Source organism: Sorex araneus, chromosome X, assembly GCF_027595985.1.
Source record: "Sorex araneus isolate mSorAra2 chromosome X, mSorAra2.pri, whole genome shotgun sequence".
In the NCBI taxonomy this organism is placed as follows: domain Eukaryota; kingdom Metazoa; phylum Chordata; class Mammalia; order Eulipotyphla; family Soricidae; genus Sorex; species Sorex araneus.
In genome coordinates, this window is record NC_073313.1 from 254,720,174 (window position 1) to 254,733,722 (window position 13,549).

At 43.1% G+C, this 13,549-nt stretch overlaps 1 protein-coding gene across 2 annotated transcripts in view; it reads right to left on the reverse strand.

Annotated features, from left to right (window-relative positions):
• Nucleotides 1-13,549, reverse strand: part of EPHA4 (EPH receptor A4) — a 162,454-nt gene that overhangs the window by 30,251 nt on the left and 118,654 nt on the right. For both annotated transcript variants that reach the window (XM_004617126.2, XM_004617127.2), the window contains exons 6-8: nucleotides 9,887-10,011; nucleotides 8,502-8,661; nucleotides 6,985-7,096 (exon numbers count right to left, since the gene is read on the reverse strand). In XM_004617126.2, coding sequence (XP_004617183.2) covers nucleotides 6,985-7,096; nucleotides 8,502-8,661; nucleotides 9,887-10,011 — 397 coding nt within the window. The remainder of the gene's footprint in view (nucleotides 1-6,984; nucleotides 7,097-8,501; nucleotides 8,662-9,886; nucleotides 10,012-13,549) is intronic.

Sequence of the window (13,549 nt, forward strand, 5' to 3'; positions counted from 1 at the left end):
GATGACCCTTTCCCCTTGGCTGAGGAGGGGACAATGTGCCTGTTATTGTCCCCAGAAAGAAAACTCCCACTTAAGCTTATTATTTGGGGAGCTGGCCCCGGAGGAAACCACAGCATGGAGAAGAGAGGGGGCCTCAATGCACAGTCCCAGGCGGATCACGGGAAAGGACTAGCCTGGTGGGGGGTTTAGCTCACGACCAAGACAAGGACAAGCTGATTAGGAAAGGGGAGTGGATGGGTCTGTTTCTGAATGCTCCAGAAAGGAAGCCAGGAGCCTGGCAACTGCAGGGGTTCGAGAATAGTGCCCTGTATCCCGCCCCAACACAGGTGAACCTTGGAAAAGATGTGAGTCGGTTACATTTTCTCCTCTGCCAAAGTGGGGGGGGAGGGCTGGGGAGGGTAGGGGCTGCCATGTCTTCATAGACATTGTTTCTGAGCTGCATGAGTTTATTGCGCCTGGCACCTTGACCATCCCATTGAACGAACAAATCGCGGAGGGAGGCATGACACTGGTCCCACGCAACGCTGCTTTTTATGAAAATACTAACTTTCCCGATGAAGCGGATGGGTGTGATTGATGTGGTTCACGCTTCCAAAGCTAATTAGTGGAAGGTAAGGGCCGCATGTGATTCAAGTGCAGATGAAAGAAAATGCAGCAAGGTACTGAAGAACACAGCTCCCGGAACACCCTTTTCAGCATTTACTGGCCTTTCAGCCAGGAAGATTCATAGAAGACATCCATCTTTTTTTCTCCTTCCTGATGCTGTCATGGTTCTCGAAACAAATGATATCTCAATGTTCTTCCTGAGCAACATTTGGAAGGAATTGGAATCGAACCATGCGAGTGCACGCAAGTTGTTTAGAAATGTTCCCTCAGTACCATCTGCCCCCTAATTGTGTGACTTTACATGGCTTCATCAGAACTAATTTAGGCTCACATTTAAGTGTGTTCATTCTTTGTGATCATAATATTCCAATTAGGACACCAGGGAAGATGCAGCGAGACGCCGGGTAACTGTTTTAGTTGTACGTGAACAGTTGGCTCCCAAATGGAAAATCTCCACCTTCATCAGATAAAAACCGACTTGCAAAGTCTGACTTTATACGTTGCACCCAGACGTGCACATTAACTCACAGAGGACAAACCTGACCAAAATCACTAAAAAGACTGGAAGTTTCTGTTGTCTAGAACTGTCACGGCTCGCTTCGGCAGTGTAGGATTTTAGGTTTAATTCAAAAGATATTAAAATAATCTCGCAGTCCCACAGTGCAGGTCAGTACAGATGGATCAGGCGATTCTGCTCTCAGGAGACCAACTTGCTATGTGACCTTCTTCACTCCATCTCCTGTCAACTCAAGTTCCTAATAAATATGATGTCTGTGTTAGAATTCAGCTGTTTCCTGGTCACTTAGGTCATCCTTTCACAAACTCTGCTATGGCTATGTTGTTCCTGATGTCATTTCACTTCTTTTGCTTTATTTTTAAAAATTTTCTATTGTTTTTTCCCATTTGGGGTCACACCTGGTGATTCAGGCAATGCACAGGGATTACTCCTGACTCTGCACTCAGGAATTACTCCTGGCAGTGCTCAGGGGACCATATGGGGTGCTGGGCATCGAACCTGGGTCAACTGTGTGCAAGGCAAACGCCCCATCCGCTATGCTATTGCTCCAGTCCCACTTCTTTTGCTTTTATCATGATAAAATAGAAGTCTCTGTTACCCTAATGATGGAAATGAAATAGCACTAGCATCATTGAGGGAGGGCAGAGTCTACCTATGCCTTAACGGGCAATGCCAAATGGTCCTTGACAACAGGGCTTCTTAAACATTGTTCACTTGCTATCCAAGAAACTGGAAGGTGGGGGCACGCTAAGTGGTGCTCAGGGACCTTTCTTGGCTCTGTTCAGGAATGAGCCCTGGCTGTGTTCAGGGGATCAAGTCCAGGGCTTGGGATTTGAACCAGAATCAGCCTCCTCCAGGGCAAGGAGCTTAACCTTTTGTACTATTTCTCAGGCCCTCACCCAGGATAATTATTTTTTTACATGATCCTGGGTATAAAAAAATAGGTGCAAAGACATTTTACTGATTATACATCATAAATACACTTTAAAACAAGATTTCACAACTCTCACATTCAGTTATGTGACCTCACATGAGATTGTTACCCACCTCATAAGCTTATAAGAAGAAAGACTCCTATATTTCAGTCCTTATGGCAAAATGATTTTCTTACTAGAACAATAAACTACTAACCAGAAGATTCACTAGTCTAATACATTGACAATAGGGTTGCAATTTATGTTTATTAAACCACATTCAGACGTGAGCCACCAATGGTACATAGGTAGATTAATACATAATCCATTTACACCACACTCAGGGGTGAGCCGCCAGTGGCATATACATGGACAAATACATAATCCACATGCTAAAGGAGTTATTATGACTTGGGATGAATAAGTTAGGATTATTTGGGATACTTTGGGAAGTGTATCATACTTGGTAAAATCAGTTACATAAAATACAGGGGAGTTGGGACATCATCTGGAAGATTCAGCGGGCCTTTTTGTCACATTTTATGTTAAGAGACCTTTCTGGGGACTGGAGCCATAGTGCAGCAATGATTTGCCTTGCATGCAGCCAACCAGAGTTTAATCCCTGGCATCCCTGAGCACTGCCAGGAGTAATTCCTGAGTGCAGAGTCAGGAGTAAGTCCTGAGCATCTCAGGGTATTAAAGCCAATAACAAAAAACAAAACAAAAAACTTTTCTGGACTGAGGAGAGTATAGCGGGTATAGTGCTTGCCTTGCACACATGGGACCAAAGTGCAATACCCAGCACTGAATAGGTTATACTGACCATTATTAGGACTGATCTCTGGGCATAGAGCCTAAAGCAAGTCCCATGCAAGTTGTGCCCCCAAGAAAAGCAAAAGATAGTAAAAAATAACCTTTCAAAAGTTACTTCAAAAATCAATAATGCAGTGACACCATGGAGAGAACAAATAATCTGGAGGAATAATGTGATCTGATATTAAATGTCTAGGGACAGCTTCATGAAGATACAAAAAAAGGCTGCAGGTTAAACAACCCAGACAACAAGTTCAAGGGGAGCTCTGAAAGCTGACAGAATTCTGAGGTGACAATTAGTAGCAAGGTAGTGATTAGAGATGCCTATAAAAGTGCCCTAGGATTTGCTTAATGTAACAGTATTGTAAAATCATGCTCTATGTCTATGTCAACATACTTTGCATAAGGTATCATATTAAATACGCGGAGTTCCAGACTTCCCTGAGATCTCTGCTATTTACACATCTAAGTGGAGAGACAGAACAAGTGCATCATCTCAAGGAAACAATTAGAGTTGACTCTGCTTGTCTGATCGGGCTTCTTATATAAGGTGAAAATAATGAAATCAATGAAACACGGATGATAAAAAAAAAAAAAAACAACAACCTAGAATGATACCTGCTGTGAGCCTGAGGCCATTTCCTCTTTCTTAAAAGACAAATTAGCACCCGACAGACTTTCTCTAGGAGGTAAGAGGAAGGACAGAAACTTTTCTCACTGCGAGGGAGCCTGCCCCCTTTTTCAACATTTAAAAGCACTGAGAGGAGAGAAGCAGCAAGCATTATTTCCCAGTTTTCAGCCTTTTGATGTTGCAAAGCCAGAAGATTAATTGGGAGGATCCCATTTGCCACCTCTCACTGGAAAGCCTGCAGGAGAACTCCTATCAGCTCTCCCTGTCTTTCTCCCCACCCCCCCCCCCGCCGCCCCCACCACCTTGTCCCCGCCTGCAATCTGTGCAACCTGACATGACAGCGCACGGCTGCCCAAAGAGGAGAATCAGCTGAGTGTGCACCGGCCACTGCAGAGCCTGTCAGCTACCTGGCTGCTGGCTGCCTTCCTCCAGACAGCTTTATGGCTGACACTCAGGAAGAATCAATAGGAGGGCAAGGGGCTGACATTTCATTTTCTAAAAAGTGATCCATGGAGGACCAATCACCGAGCGGTGTTTATCAGCCTTGGGAAGTGACTGGATTTTTTTTTTTTTAATGGGGGAGAAGGGACAGGAATCATCGCTGGGTAACTCGACAGGCTCAATTCTCTAAGGTGGGGGACTCATAATTGGAAAGCCGATGCATCCTGCTATCAATCCTGCCTTAAATAATAAAGCGATCAATAAAAGCAGAAAGGAAATTAGGTCATCGAGCTGGCGATGCGATTTTCTACGGCTCCGGCTTTTAATAAACTCGCCCTTGCTGCATTCCGTGTTCACGGGCTTCCCTTCTATTCAAAGCAGAAGATCGGGAAGAGACTTATAATGAGGTGGCTTATGTCTAATTACTCTGGTGCAAATGTTGTACTTAGCGTAAGTTAAAATTAAAAAACAAAAAGCAAAGAAATGAATTTTAAGGAGAACCGGACTAGAAGTAGAGTGGGTTTCTGATCCCCATCCCAGAGAAGGATGAGATGCGGGATGAGCTATGCCTTCTGTAAAAGGACTCCGTAAAAGTACTCTCTCAAATGACCTAATACTGCATGCAGGTCCGTGCCCCTCTTACTTCTTGCAAAAATAAATCCCACGTGTCCTCAGAGTGGGATTCAGCTGCAAGGGAGTTGTTTGACTATATTTGGATGCTAAAATTGCAGTCAACTCTATTTTAGATCATTTTTTCTATATTTAGAGCTTTTGAACATCTTTTATTTTTCAGTAATAAAGTTGGCTAACTTTGTAACATTGTAAACTTTCAAAGGAGATATGCAATCACGAAAACAAAAGGCGGTAAACAGCACGTCCTTGAATGATGGTATTTTGTTCAACATCATTATATAGTTAGTGAGGAAAATAGCAATTCTGCTAATGTTGAAAGAAATTAAGTTCCTTGAGGACCTGCTGTGGTTCTAGTTGGTTTTACTTGAAAGCAGCGGTTTCAGGAAGCCTTGAAAAACATCGTGCTGTATGTCAGAATTTCTACACAACTCCCATACCGTTCCCTGCGCCCCATGATCAGATGGACACGCATTCATGCAAATAGTACTCCTCCTACTTCTGTGTCTGGCAAGTATCTGTACATAAATTAAACTCATGAATGGATTAGAAACAGGATTGCCTGTTTTGCCTGACACCCAAATTCCAATGCCAGGGAAAGAAGGAACACTGGAAGCTCCAATTCAGTTCAGACCAAGCTGATGTTCCCAAGGCCGAGACATAAGGGTGCAGCAAGCATATCTAGACGTTTGCTTGTCTGTGTATTATAACAGGAACAGGAAGGAGAGTTGTGGTGGATTTTACTTCATCCATGTGCTACTTACTGCTCTAACCGAACAAACCTAATTAAATCATTAGCAAAAAAAGAATGAACAATCGGGGGCTGGAGTGATAGCACAGCGGGTAGGGCGTTTGCCTTGCACGCGGCCGACCCGGGTTCGAATCCCAGCATCCCATATGGTCCCCCGAGCACCGCCAGGAGTAATTCCTGAGTGCATGAGCCAGGAGTGACCCCTGTGCATCGCTGGGTGTGACCCAAAAAAGCAAAAAAAAAAAAAAAAAAAAGAATGAACATAGAGAGAGCAGTGGAGGGATGTGGCCACTCCGGCAGTGATACAAGTGCAGTAACTGTACAACAAAAAAGCTTAACATTAACACCATTAAAAAACATGTTACTTCAACTATAGCTTTTTAGTTTTATTCTTTCGGGCCACACCCAGAGATGTCCAGAGCTCACTCTGCAACCACTCCTGGCAAGGCTCAGGGACCATATGTTGTGTTAGGGGTAGACCCCATGTTGCATGCATGCAAGGCAAGCACCTTACCCACTGTACTATCTCTCCGGCCCTCAACTACAACTTTTCTAAAGAAACAGTGTCTTTAGAAATATGGAGGCCATGCATAATAGGGAGCTGTTCCCTATTCATCACATAGGAGAGGCAAAGGAAACAATGCAACAGTCCACATTGGTGCCCAGACACGGAGGACCTAGTAGGATCTCTATGACAATAGGAACAGAACAGCTTGCAAAAGTATCAACTCATTTTGATACTTTTTGAGTAACATTTTTCTCTTCAGTACACAAAAGGGTTTACAATGAAGAGCTTCCAGGAAGATTTAATGAATAACCTTCTTCACGAGTATATGATGTCAAACTGCTTTTTTTTTCTTTCTTCTCTCTTTCTCTTTCTCTCTCTGTCTCTGTCTTTCTGTCTCTCTCCGTCTCTGTCTCTCTGTCTATCTGTCTGTCTGTCTCTCTCTCTCTCTCTTGCTCTCTCTCTCTCTCTCTCTTACTCTGTCTCTCTCTCTCTCTCCTTTTTAGATTGTTCAAATGAGATGGCACACTTCCATAGAATAGGAAACCTGATGTTCTATGGGAATGTAAATTTCCAAGGGCAATGCCATCAGCAATGCTTCCCTACCTGGTGGGCATCTTCAAGAAATATTGATGGTCTTTCCTAACATGCCCGTGTCTGCTTTGATTACTATCATTATCACTTGTGTTGATGATTCTACTGTCTACTGGCTTACTTCAGTTCACAGGTAACTTTGTGGGAGAAATCATTGTCTTTATTTTACCAAAGACAAACAGAAACTCATAAAGCATAAGCAATAGGGTTGACTCCTGGCAGAGCCCAGACTTGAGGCTTCAGTTTTATATGGCAGGAAGTCCAAGCTTAAGAGGGGTATAAATGTAACACCTCAGAGCTTAGAGGATCTAGAAATCTCTCCCAGGGGCTTGCTTTTCAGCTTGCTTCCTGGAATTAGCTGGGTCTTTCCCCACACCCTCAGCTGTGAGCTTTGCCACCAGGGTGCAACAGCAGCACCAGTAGGAGTGAGGGGAGATCAAAGCAAAGATGGGGGTTTACAAAGCCAATGGCGTGTTTATGATGCTAATTCGAAGCCTGGCTTTGTGTAGGGTAGACAAAAAAAAAAAATTCCCTCATAAAACCTGGAAGGGCAGGGGGGTGGGGAGTTGCTTAGGTGCTTACCTCCTACTGATGACAAAAGCAGCGATGAGAATTACCACCAGCACCACACTTCCTGAGACGGATACCAGAAGGACTGTGGAATTGGCTCCATCACCGATGATCCGAGAAGGTACTGCAAGGACAATCACACAAGTGAAGTGTCACTGTTGACAAGGTCTCCAAGATCCCATGCCTGCCTGGGTCCCAAGTCCATTTGGTATGCTTAGGAGTGTCTGAAACAGCCTTTGCTAAAACAGCTCTAATTAGATGAAGACATTCTTCTCCTAATTGTAGGAATAATTTCAACCTGGAATCGGTGAATCAGTGGCAAGTATTCTCACTCATAATTTTATTATATATATACATACACACACACTCTATATGTTTGTAATATCACTGTCACTGTCACTGTAATCCCGTTGCTCATCGATTTGTTCAAGCGGGCACCAGTAACGTCTCTCATTGAGAGAATTATTGTTACTGTTTTTGGCATATCCAATACGCACGGGTAGCTTGTCAGGCTCTGCCGCACAGGCTCCATACTCTCCGTAGCTCTCTGAGAGGGGAGGAGGAATCTAACATGGGTCGGCCACATGAAAGGCGAAAGCCCAACTGCTGTGCTATCGCTCCAGCCCCATGTTTATAATACATATGTTTATATTTCTTCCCAACTCTTATGGAGTGATATGGATGTTCTCTAGTGAGAAAGCAATTTGGTGGTTGCAAAAGGGCATGCTGATTTTAATGTCCTTCTCCTCACCCCACCCTGAAATCTGTCAGAAAACTACTACTTATTACCCAGTTCAAAAGCTACTTCCTTCTGGAAATCTTCCAGGATAATCTGTAAGATGTCAAATCTCTTCGTTCATATCCAATTCTCAAAAACTTTCTCTTTTGCTTTTCCCATTTTTATTCTATTTCCTAAGTTGTGAATAACACGACTCTCTACAACTGATGTCAAAAATTCTGCTCCACCATGTCCTAACTAGGCTCAATTTTGGTTTGCTAATTACAGAGGTGGAAATAACTGATATAAAAAGTTCACTCATGAGTAGAGCGCCTGTTAATATTTCTGATTCAATGAACTGACTGATTGGATCCAATGTACAACATTGAAAGCTTTTATATATTTGACCTAATAAAAATTTTAAAACCAGTCTGGCTTGATTTAAACAGATTCCTCAAAATAAGCAGAAAAAAAACCACATTTGGTCTCTCAGTGAATACTCCCAATCTTCATCTAAGGTAGCATGGCATGCAACTCTCAATTAGGCGATTTAGCAATATGATTTTTCAAGTTTCAAGAAGGCTCAAAATAGACAACTCTTTTCAATTCAATGAAAGACAAGTCAGTAACAATTATGAAAATTGTTCTCTAAGTTGCTTGAGGTTTTCTAGGCGATAGGCATTGGCTAATCTAACTTCAAACAAATTTCACTGCAACAATATGTTTGCCTCTCCAAAAATTGGGTATAATTCCTCGGGTTTTACTGGCATGGGATTTGTCTTGCATCATAAAGAATCTCAGAACTTGTCACCTGTGTTGGTCGTAACCTCCAGGGGTTCACTGAAGTCTCCATAGCCAGCTGCTGTCCTGGCTCGGACATGGAAAACATAGGAAGTCAAGGGGTTCAAGCCTTTGATATCTGTGTTCCTGGAAGCTGTCCGAACAATCCGATAGCTTCGCTCATTCTGATCCTGCAATATGGAAAGATAAAATTGGGAAAGGTGAAAAAAAATACACCCTCCATTTACTTTGGATAGGAGAAACCAGGCTGATCTATCTACTCAGAGGGTGAAAGTAAATAGATCGACAGACTCACTAAGCCACCGCTCATCAATGTTTTAAGCACCATTCTTGCTCCTTAAATATTTGGGGAAAAATGGCAGAGTTGGAATGTTGACACTGACCACATGCAAAAAATTTGATCATGATATCCACAGAAAGAGCATAAAATGATGGTTGGTAGTTTTGCTTATTCCAAACCCAGCAATTTAATTGTAAGAGGGTCTTTTGCCTTTTCCTATTTTCTCTCTAGAAAATATAAGAAAGGATTTAATCTGGTTTCAATGAAAAAAAAAAAGGTCCTGTCTCTTTTCTGCTTTTAATAAGAGAGCCAATAAGTGATTATCTTTAAAAAGAGAGAAAAGACAATTGTTAATTTTCTAGACAATCTTGAATGCAAATAGCGCTTTTCAGAATTCTGTCCTTTAAGAGACAAGTTATTTGTAAAGGTAATGTCTTTCTATATCTTTAAGAGACTGAAGAATGTAATTTTCCTTCCCTGATTTTCTATTAAATGTCATGAAAACCCACACCTTGATTCTGAATAGCAGTGATCTATTTAAACAGATCATTATTTCTACTTTTATGAGTTACTCTCCCTGATAGAAGGTTTATAGATTAGAACTTCTTAGCCACCTTAATTTCCATTACTAGAAAGGAACAATGCAATGCATTTCTCTTCTTTTTCAAGATAGTCAACTTAAAACATGAAATTTCTGATTGCTTTGGATTTGGAAGTCAAATGCATCTTGTTTTGAGATTGGTATTCCAAGATTTCTAATTGTTCAAAAACTGAAGACTGAAAGCAACAAAACAGGGCTAGAGAGCTAGCACAAGGTTTGAGGCACCTGTCTTGAATGCAGCTAACCCAGGTTCGATGGATCCCCTGATCCAAATGGTTATCTAAACACTGTGGGGTGCAGTTACTGAGCACCTTGAAGTGTGGCAACACATCCTTGCACCATGTTAGCCTAGAACTGCCTGGAAGGGACTGAGCAATGTAGGGAAGGTCCTCCGAATTTTTTTAAAATAATTTCCAAAAAAAGGTTTTCTTAAAAAGAAGATAGAAAAAGAGAAAGGGAAAGAAGAAGGGAGGGAGAAAAGAGAGACAGAGAGACTTGCTTCTTCAAGAATTACCTTCTCATAATACTTGACTTCATATTCCAAAATCACCCCATTGGGCCGGTCTGGTTCCAGCCAAGCCAGAGCAACACTGTATCTTGTAACTTCTTTAGCCTGGACCAAAGCAATGGAGGATGGTGCTGTTGAGGAAGAAAAGAAAAATTATTATAGGAGGGGAAAAACATTATATTATCAGTCATCATCTTATCTTAGGAAAAGTGTAAAGATTCTTATCTTCCAATTCCTCGTTTTGCTTTTGCTCAGTACCAGAGCATGCCATCACATTTTGTCATTCTCCTCAATATTTTCTTTGTTGTGTATGTATAAGTTTGTCTTAGAAAAGCAATTTCTAACATTAAAGATCTCTAACATCATCACCTCCATAGTTCTTCTAGCTACTTTTCATAAAAGAGAGAAGGCATGGAAAATAATACCTGGTTTCTGACCTTTGGCAAGCCATGCCAGCTCTTAAAGATGCCCTTCTAAAGTGGGTAAAACTGCATCTCAATGCTACGTGTGTAATTTTATGAGTGTCATCTTACTGGTCTTTAACTTCATATAAGCAAGGGGATTCAGGATACTTCTGAGAGGACAGCAGGGAATGCCAGAGGCAAACAGTTTACATACTTCCCAATATAAATAAAAGCACTGCCTAATTACAGCAAGAGGTTCCAGTCCGCACACAACCACGCAAGTAATGAAGAACACAAATAAAGCCATGATAGTCTCTGTGGACATAAATGGTGTTTTGCAACTCTTTTACAAGAGTTGAAATATTGCTTTTGCCTGCTGAGCACCAAGCCTTCTTTCCACCAAGAAAAACACAAACACAATCCTGGCCTGGGTATTTAGTCAGGGCTGGGGAGGAGAAACTCGTCTATGATGTGTACAACCAGGCTGCCTGATGCTGGCTCCCCCACTGTGGTGGTCACATCTCTGGGCAGCTGCCAACCCAGCTCAGCAGTGATTGACAAGGGCATGGACATGCGCTCTCTGGGGAGCAGAATGAACACTGCGGTGCGCAATCTTATCCAGCAACGCTGGTCTGGAGAAGCAGAGATTAGGGTTTTTCTGAAACTGAACGCGGTGTCCTGTGCTCTCTTTCCATCTCCCAGTTGGGGGAATAACTGAGACAAAGTCAAACAATGGCTGCTGAGAAATAACCACATGGTGTGGGGTCAGTCTCCCGTGGTTCTTCCTAACCTGCACGGGACAACCAACCAAGCTCCAACCCAAGGGGAGGTTGAGGAAAAGGGAACCAAATGGTCAGTAAAAAATGGACAAGGAGTAGCTTCAAACCCACTGGCCCATAAGGGGTTGATGGTAACAAAAGCAGTCAGGCTACTTCAGCAGTGACAGGCAAGGTATCTTCTGATGTCGTTGACACCTCTGGCAGGGGGCAGGGGACAGTCTGTAACACACACACAACACACAACATACACAACACACAACACACATACACTCCACCACCACCACCACCCCTCTCTTTTCCCTCTCCCCAAAGCTATTCCAGATTGGATCTTAGAAATGAATGCAAGTGAAAGGCACAGTGGACACACATGTCCTCCATCAAAGGCAACCCCTGGGTTAGTCAGATGAAGCTGGATGCAGAGTCGTGTGAAGCAGACATATGGAAGCCACTGAGTTTCTGAAGAAGATGAAAACCGGAAATGTGCTCATTAGCTCGATTAAGGCACTCAGTCCCAAACACACACACACACACACACACACACACACACACACACACACGCTCTTACACTCTCTCTCTCTCTCTCTCTCTCACACACACACACACACTCTCTCTCTCTCTCTCTCACACACACACACACTTTCTCTCTCTCTCTCTCTCTCTCTCTCTCTCTCTCTCACACACACACACACACACACACACGTGTGTGTTTTCTCTCTCCTTTACTCCTTGACACAAAGACACTGTCCAGTAAAATGCCGGTAGTGACTTTCTGACACACAGATGTAGTGAGGAGGCGAAGAAGCCTGCCTGGCTGTGAAAAACCATCTCACTCCAGGTAATAAATATATTCCCTCACAGAGCACTTTAGCATAGACTCCATAAAAAAAAGGCGCTCTTTAAACCCTGATGTTCGAGATTGGGAAATGAAATAGAAAAGCGAGGCTGTTAGAAAGGAAGCGGGAGGGAGGGAAAATCATAAAGTCATCGAATGAACTTGCTCTCAGAAACGGTCTGGGTCAGATTCTGTTCATCGACAGATCTCTCAGCAGAGAACTGCCTGGCTGCCCTTGGGGTGCGGGATGGACTAAGATGGCTCCTCTCCAGCGGGGGTATCATGCTGTAGCATTCGGGAAATGAACCTGATTTCCCTTTCAGAAGGGAAATACGGCCGACCTGGGTTCGATTCCCAGCATCCCATATGGTCCCCCAGCACCGCCAGGAGAAATTCCTGAGTGCAGAGCCAGGAGTAACCCCTGTGCATCACTGGGTGTGACCCGAAAAGCAAAAAAAAAAATAAAATAAAATAAAAGAGGAATGTGCAAAAAAAAAAAAAAACATGCTCCAATTCCCATCAGGGGTTTCAAAGTAGAATCCTGTGAAGTAAGAAGTTTTCTGATGCTGTTCTCCTTGGAGCATTCAGAAGCACGGATGTGAAAATAAACCAACAGAAGGTCCTGATCCATTTGTCATAAACATGAACAGAACACATAACTCTACTTCACAGAAAAAGCATCATAAGGTGCAGCTATGGAGTCTGAATTCTCTGTGCACAGAGGTTTCCCAGAAGAGTGTTTTTATCAGGCTTCCAAGATAAAAGCAACCCGTGACCACGTGCGATGGGAAGGCTATTGAAATCACGCAAAGGAATTGAGGTATAATATGGTAGCCAGCCCCCAACACCAGCTGGGGACAAAGTCGGACTTAGTCGCAGTGGCAATAAAGAAAAGAGGCAACTTGAAAATCCTGCACATGGTAAGCCACAGAAAGGTAAGTCCTGCTCGCCTTTCATACCAGGCATCCACCACAATCTCCCACTCCTGCACATCTGGAAGCCATCACCTCTGCATGAGCCTGCCTGGGCTTTGCTTCCCTAGAGGAGGCATTTGGTACCTGCCCTTCTCAATCCTTTGCCCAGTGCGTCTCAGGCACCTGTCTTCTTATGCCATCCATGTAACTAACTGCTGTCACCTCCCTCTATAACTGGTGACTGTGATTTAGTACAATTTTTCTTAAAGCATTAGAAAACTCCCCTCTCTGGTATAAGTGAATTCCTGTTATTACCCATCACGAACGATAGTTCACTATAAATGAGAAAATAACATATAAGTAAAATAAAGCTATCAACGCTGATCAGACACTCTTGACTTCTCCATTCCTTTTTGCCAAGAACCTCCAAATGAGTCTGTATTAGAAAAGCATTCTCCTGCACCAACAGGAAATAGACTTAAGAACTGAAAAGGATGGGGGCTGGAGTGATAGTACAGTGAGTAAGGGCTTGTATGCAGCCGACCCGGCTTCAATTCCCAGCATTCCATATGGTCCCCCCGAGCACCATCAGGAGTAATTCCTGAGTGCAGAGCCAGGAGTAACCCCTGAGCATTGCTGGGTGTCACCCAAAAAGAAAAAAAACTGAAAAGGTACTGCTCTCTTTGCCATAAGATCTTATGTGCTGTGTTATATGCTGATCCATCTGGGTCTTCCCTAAA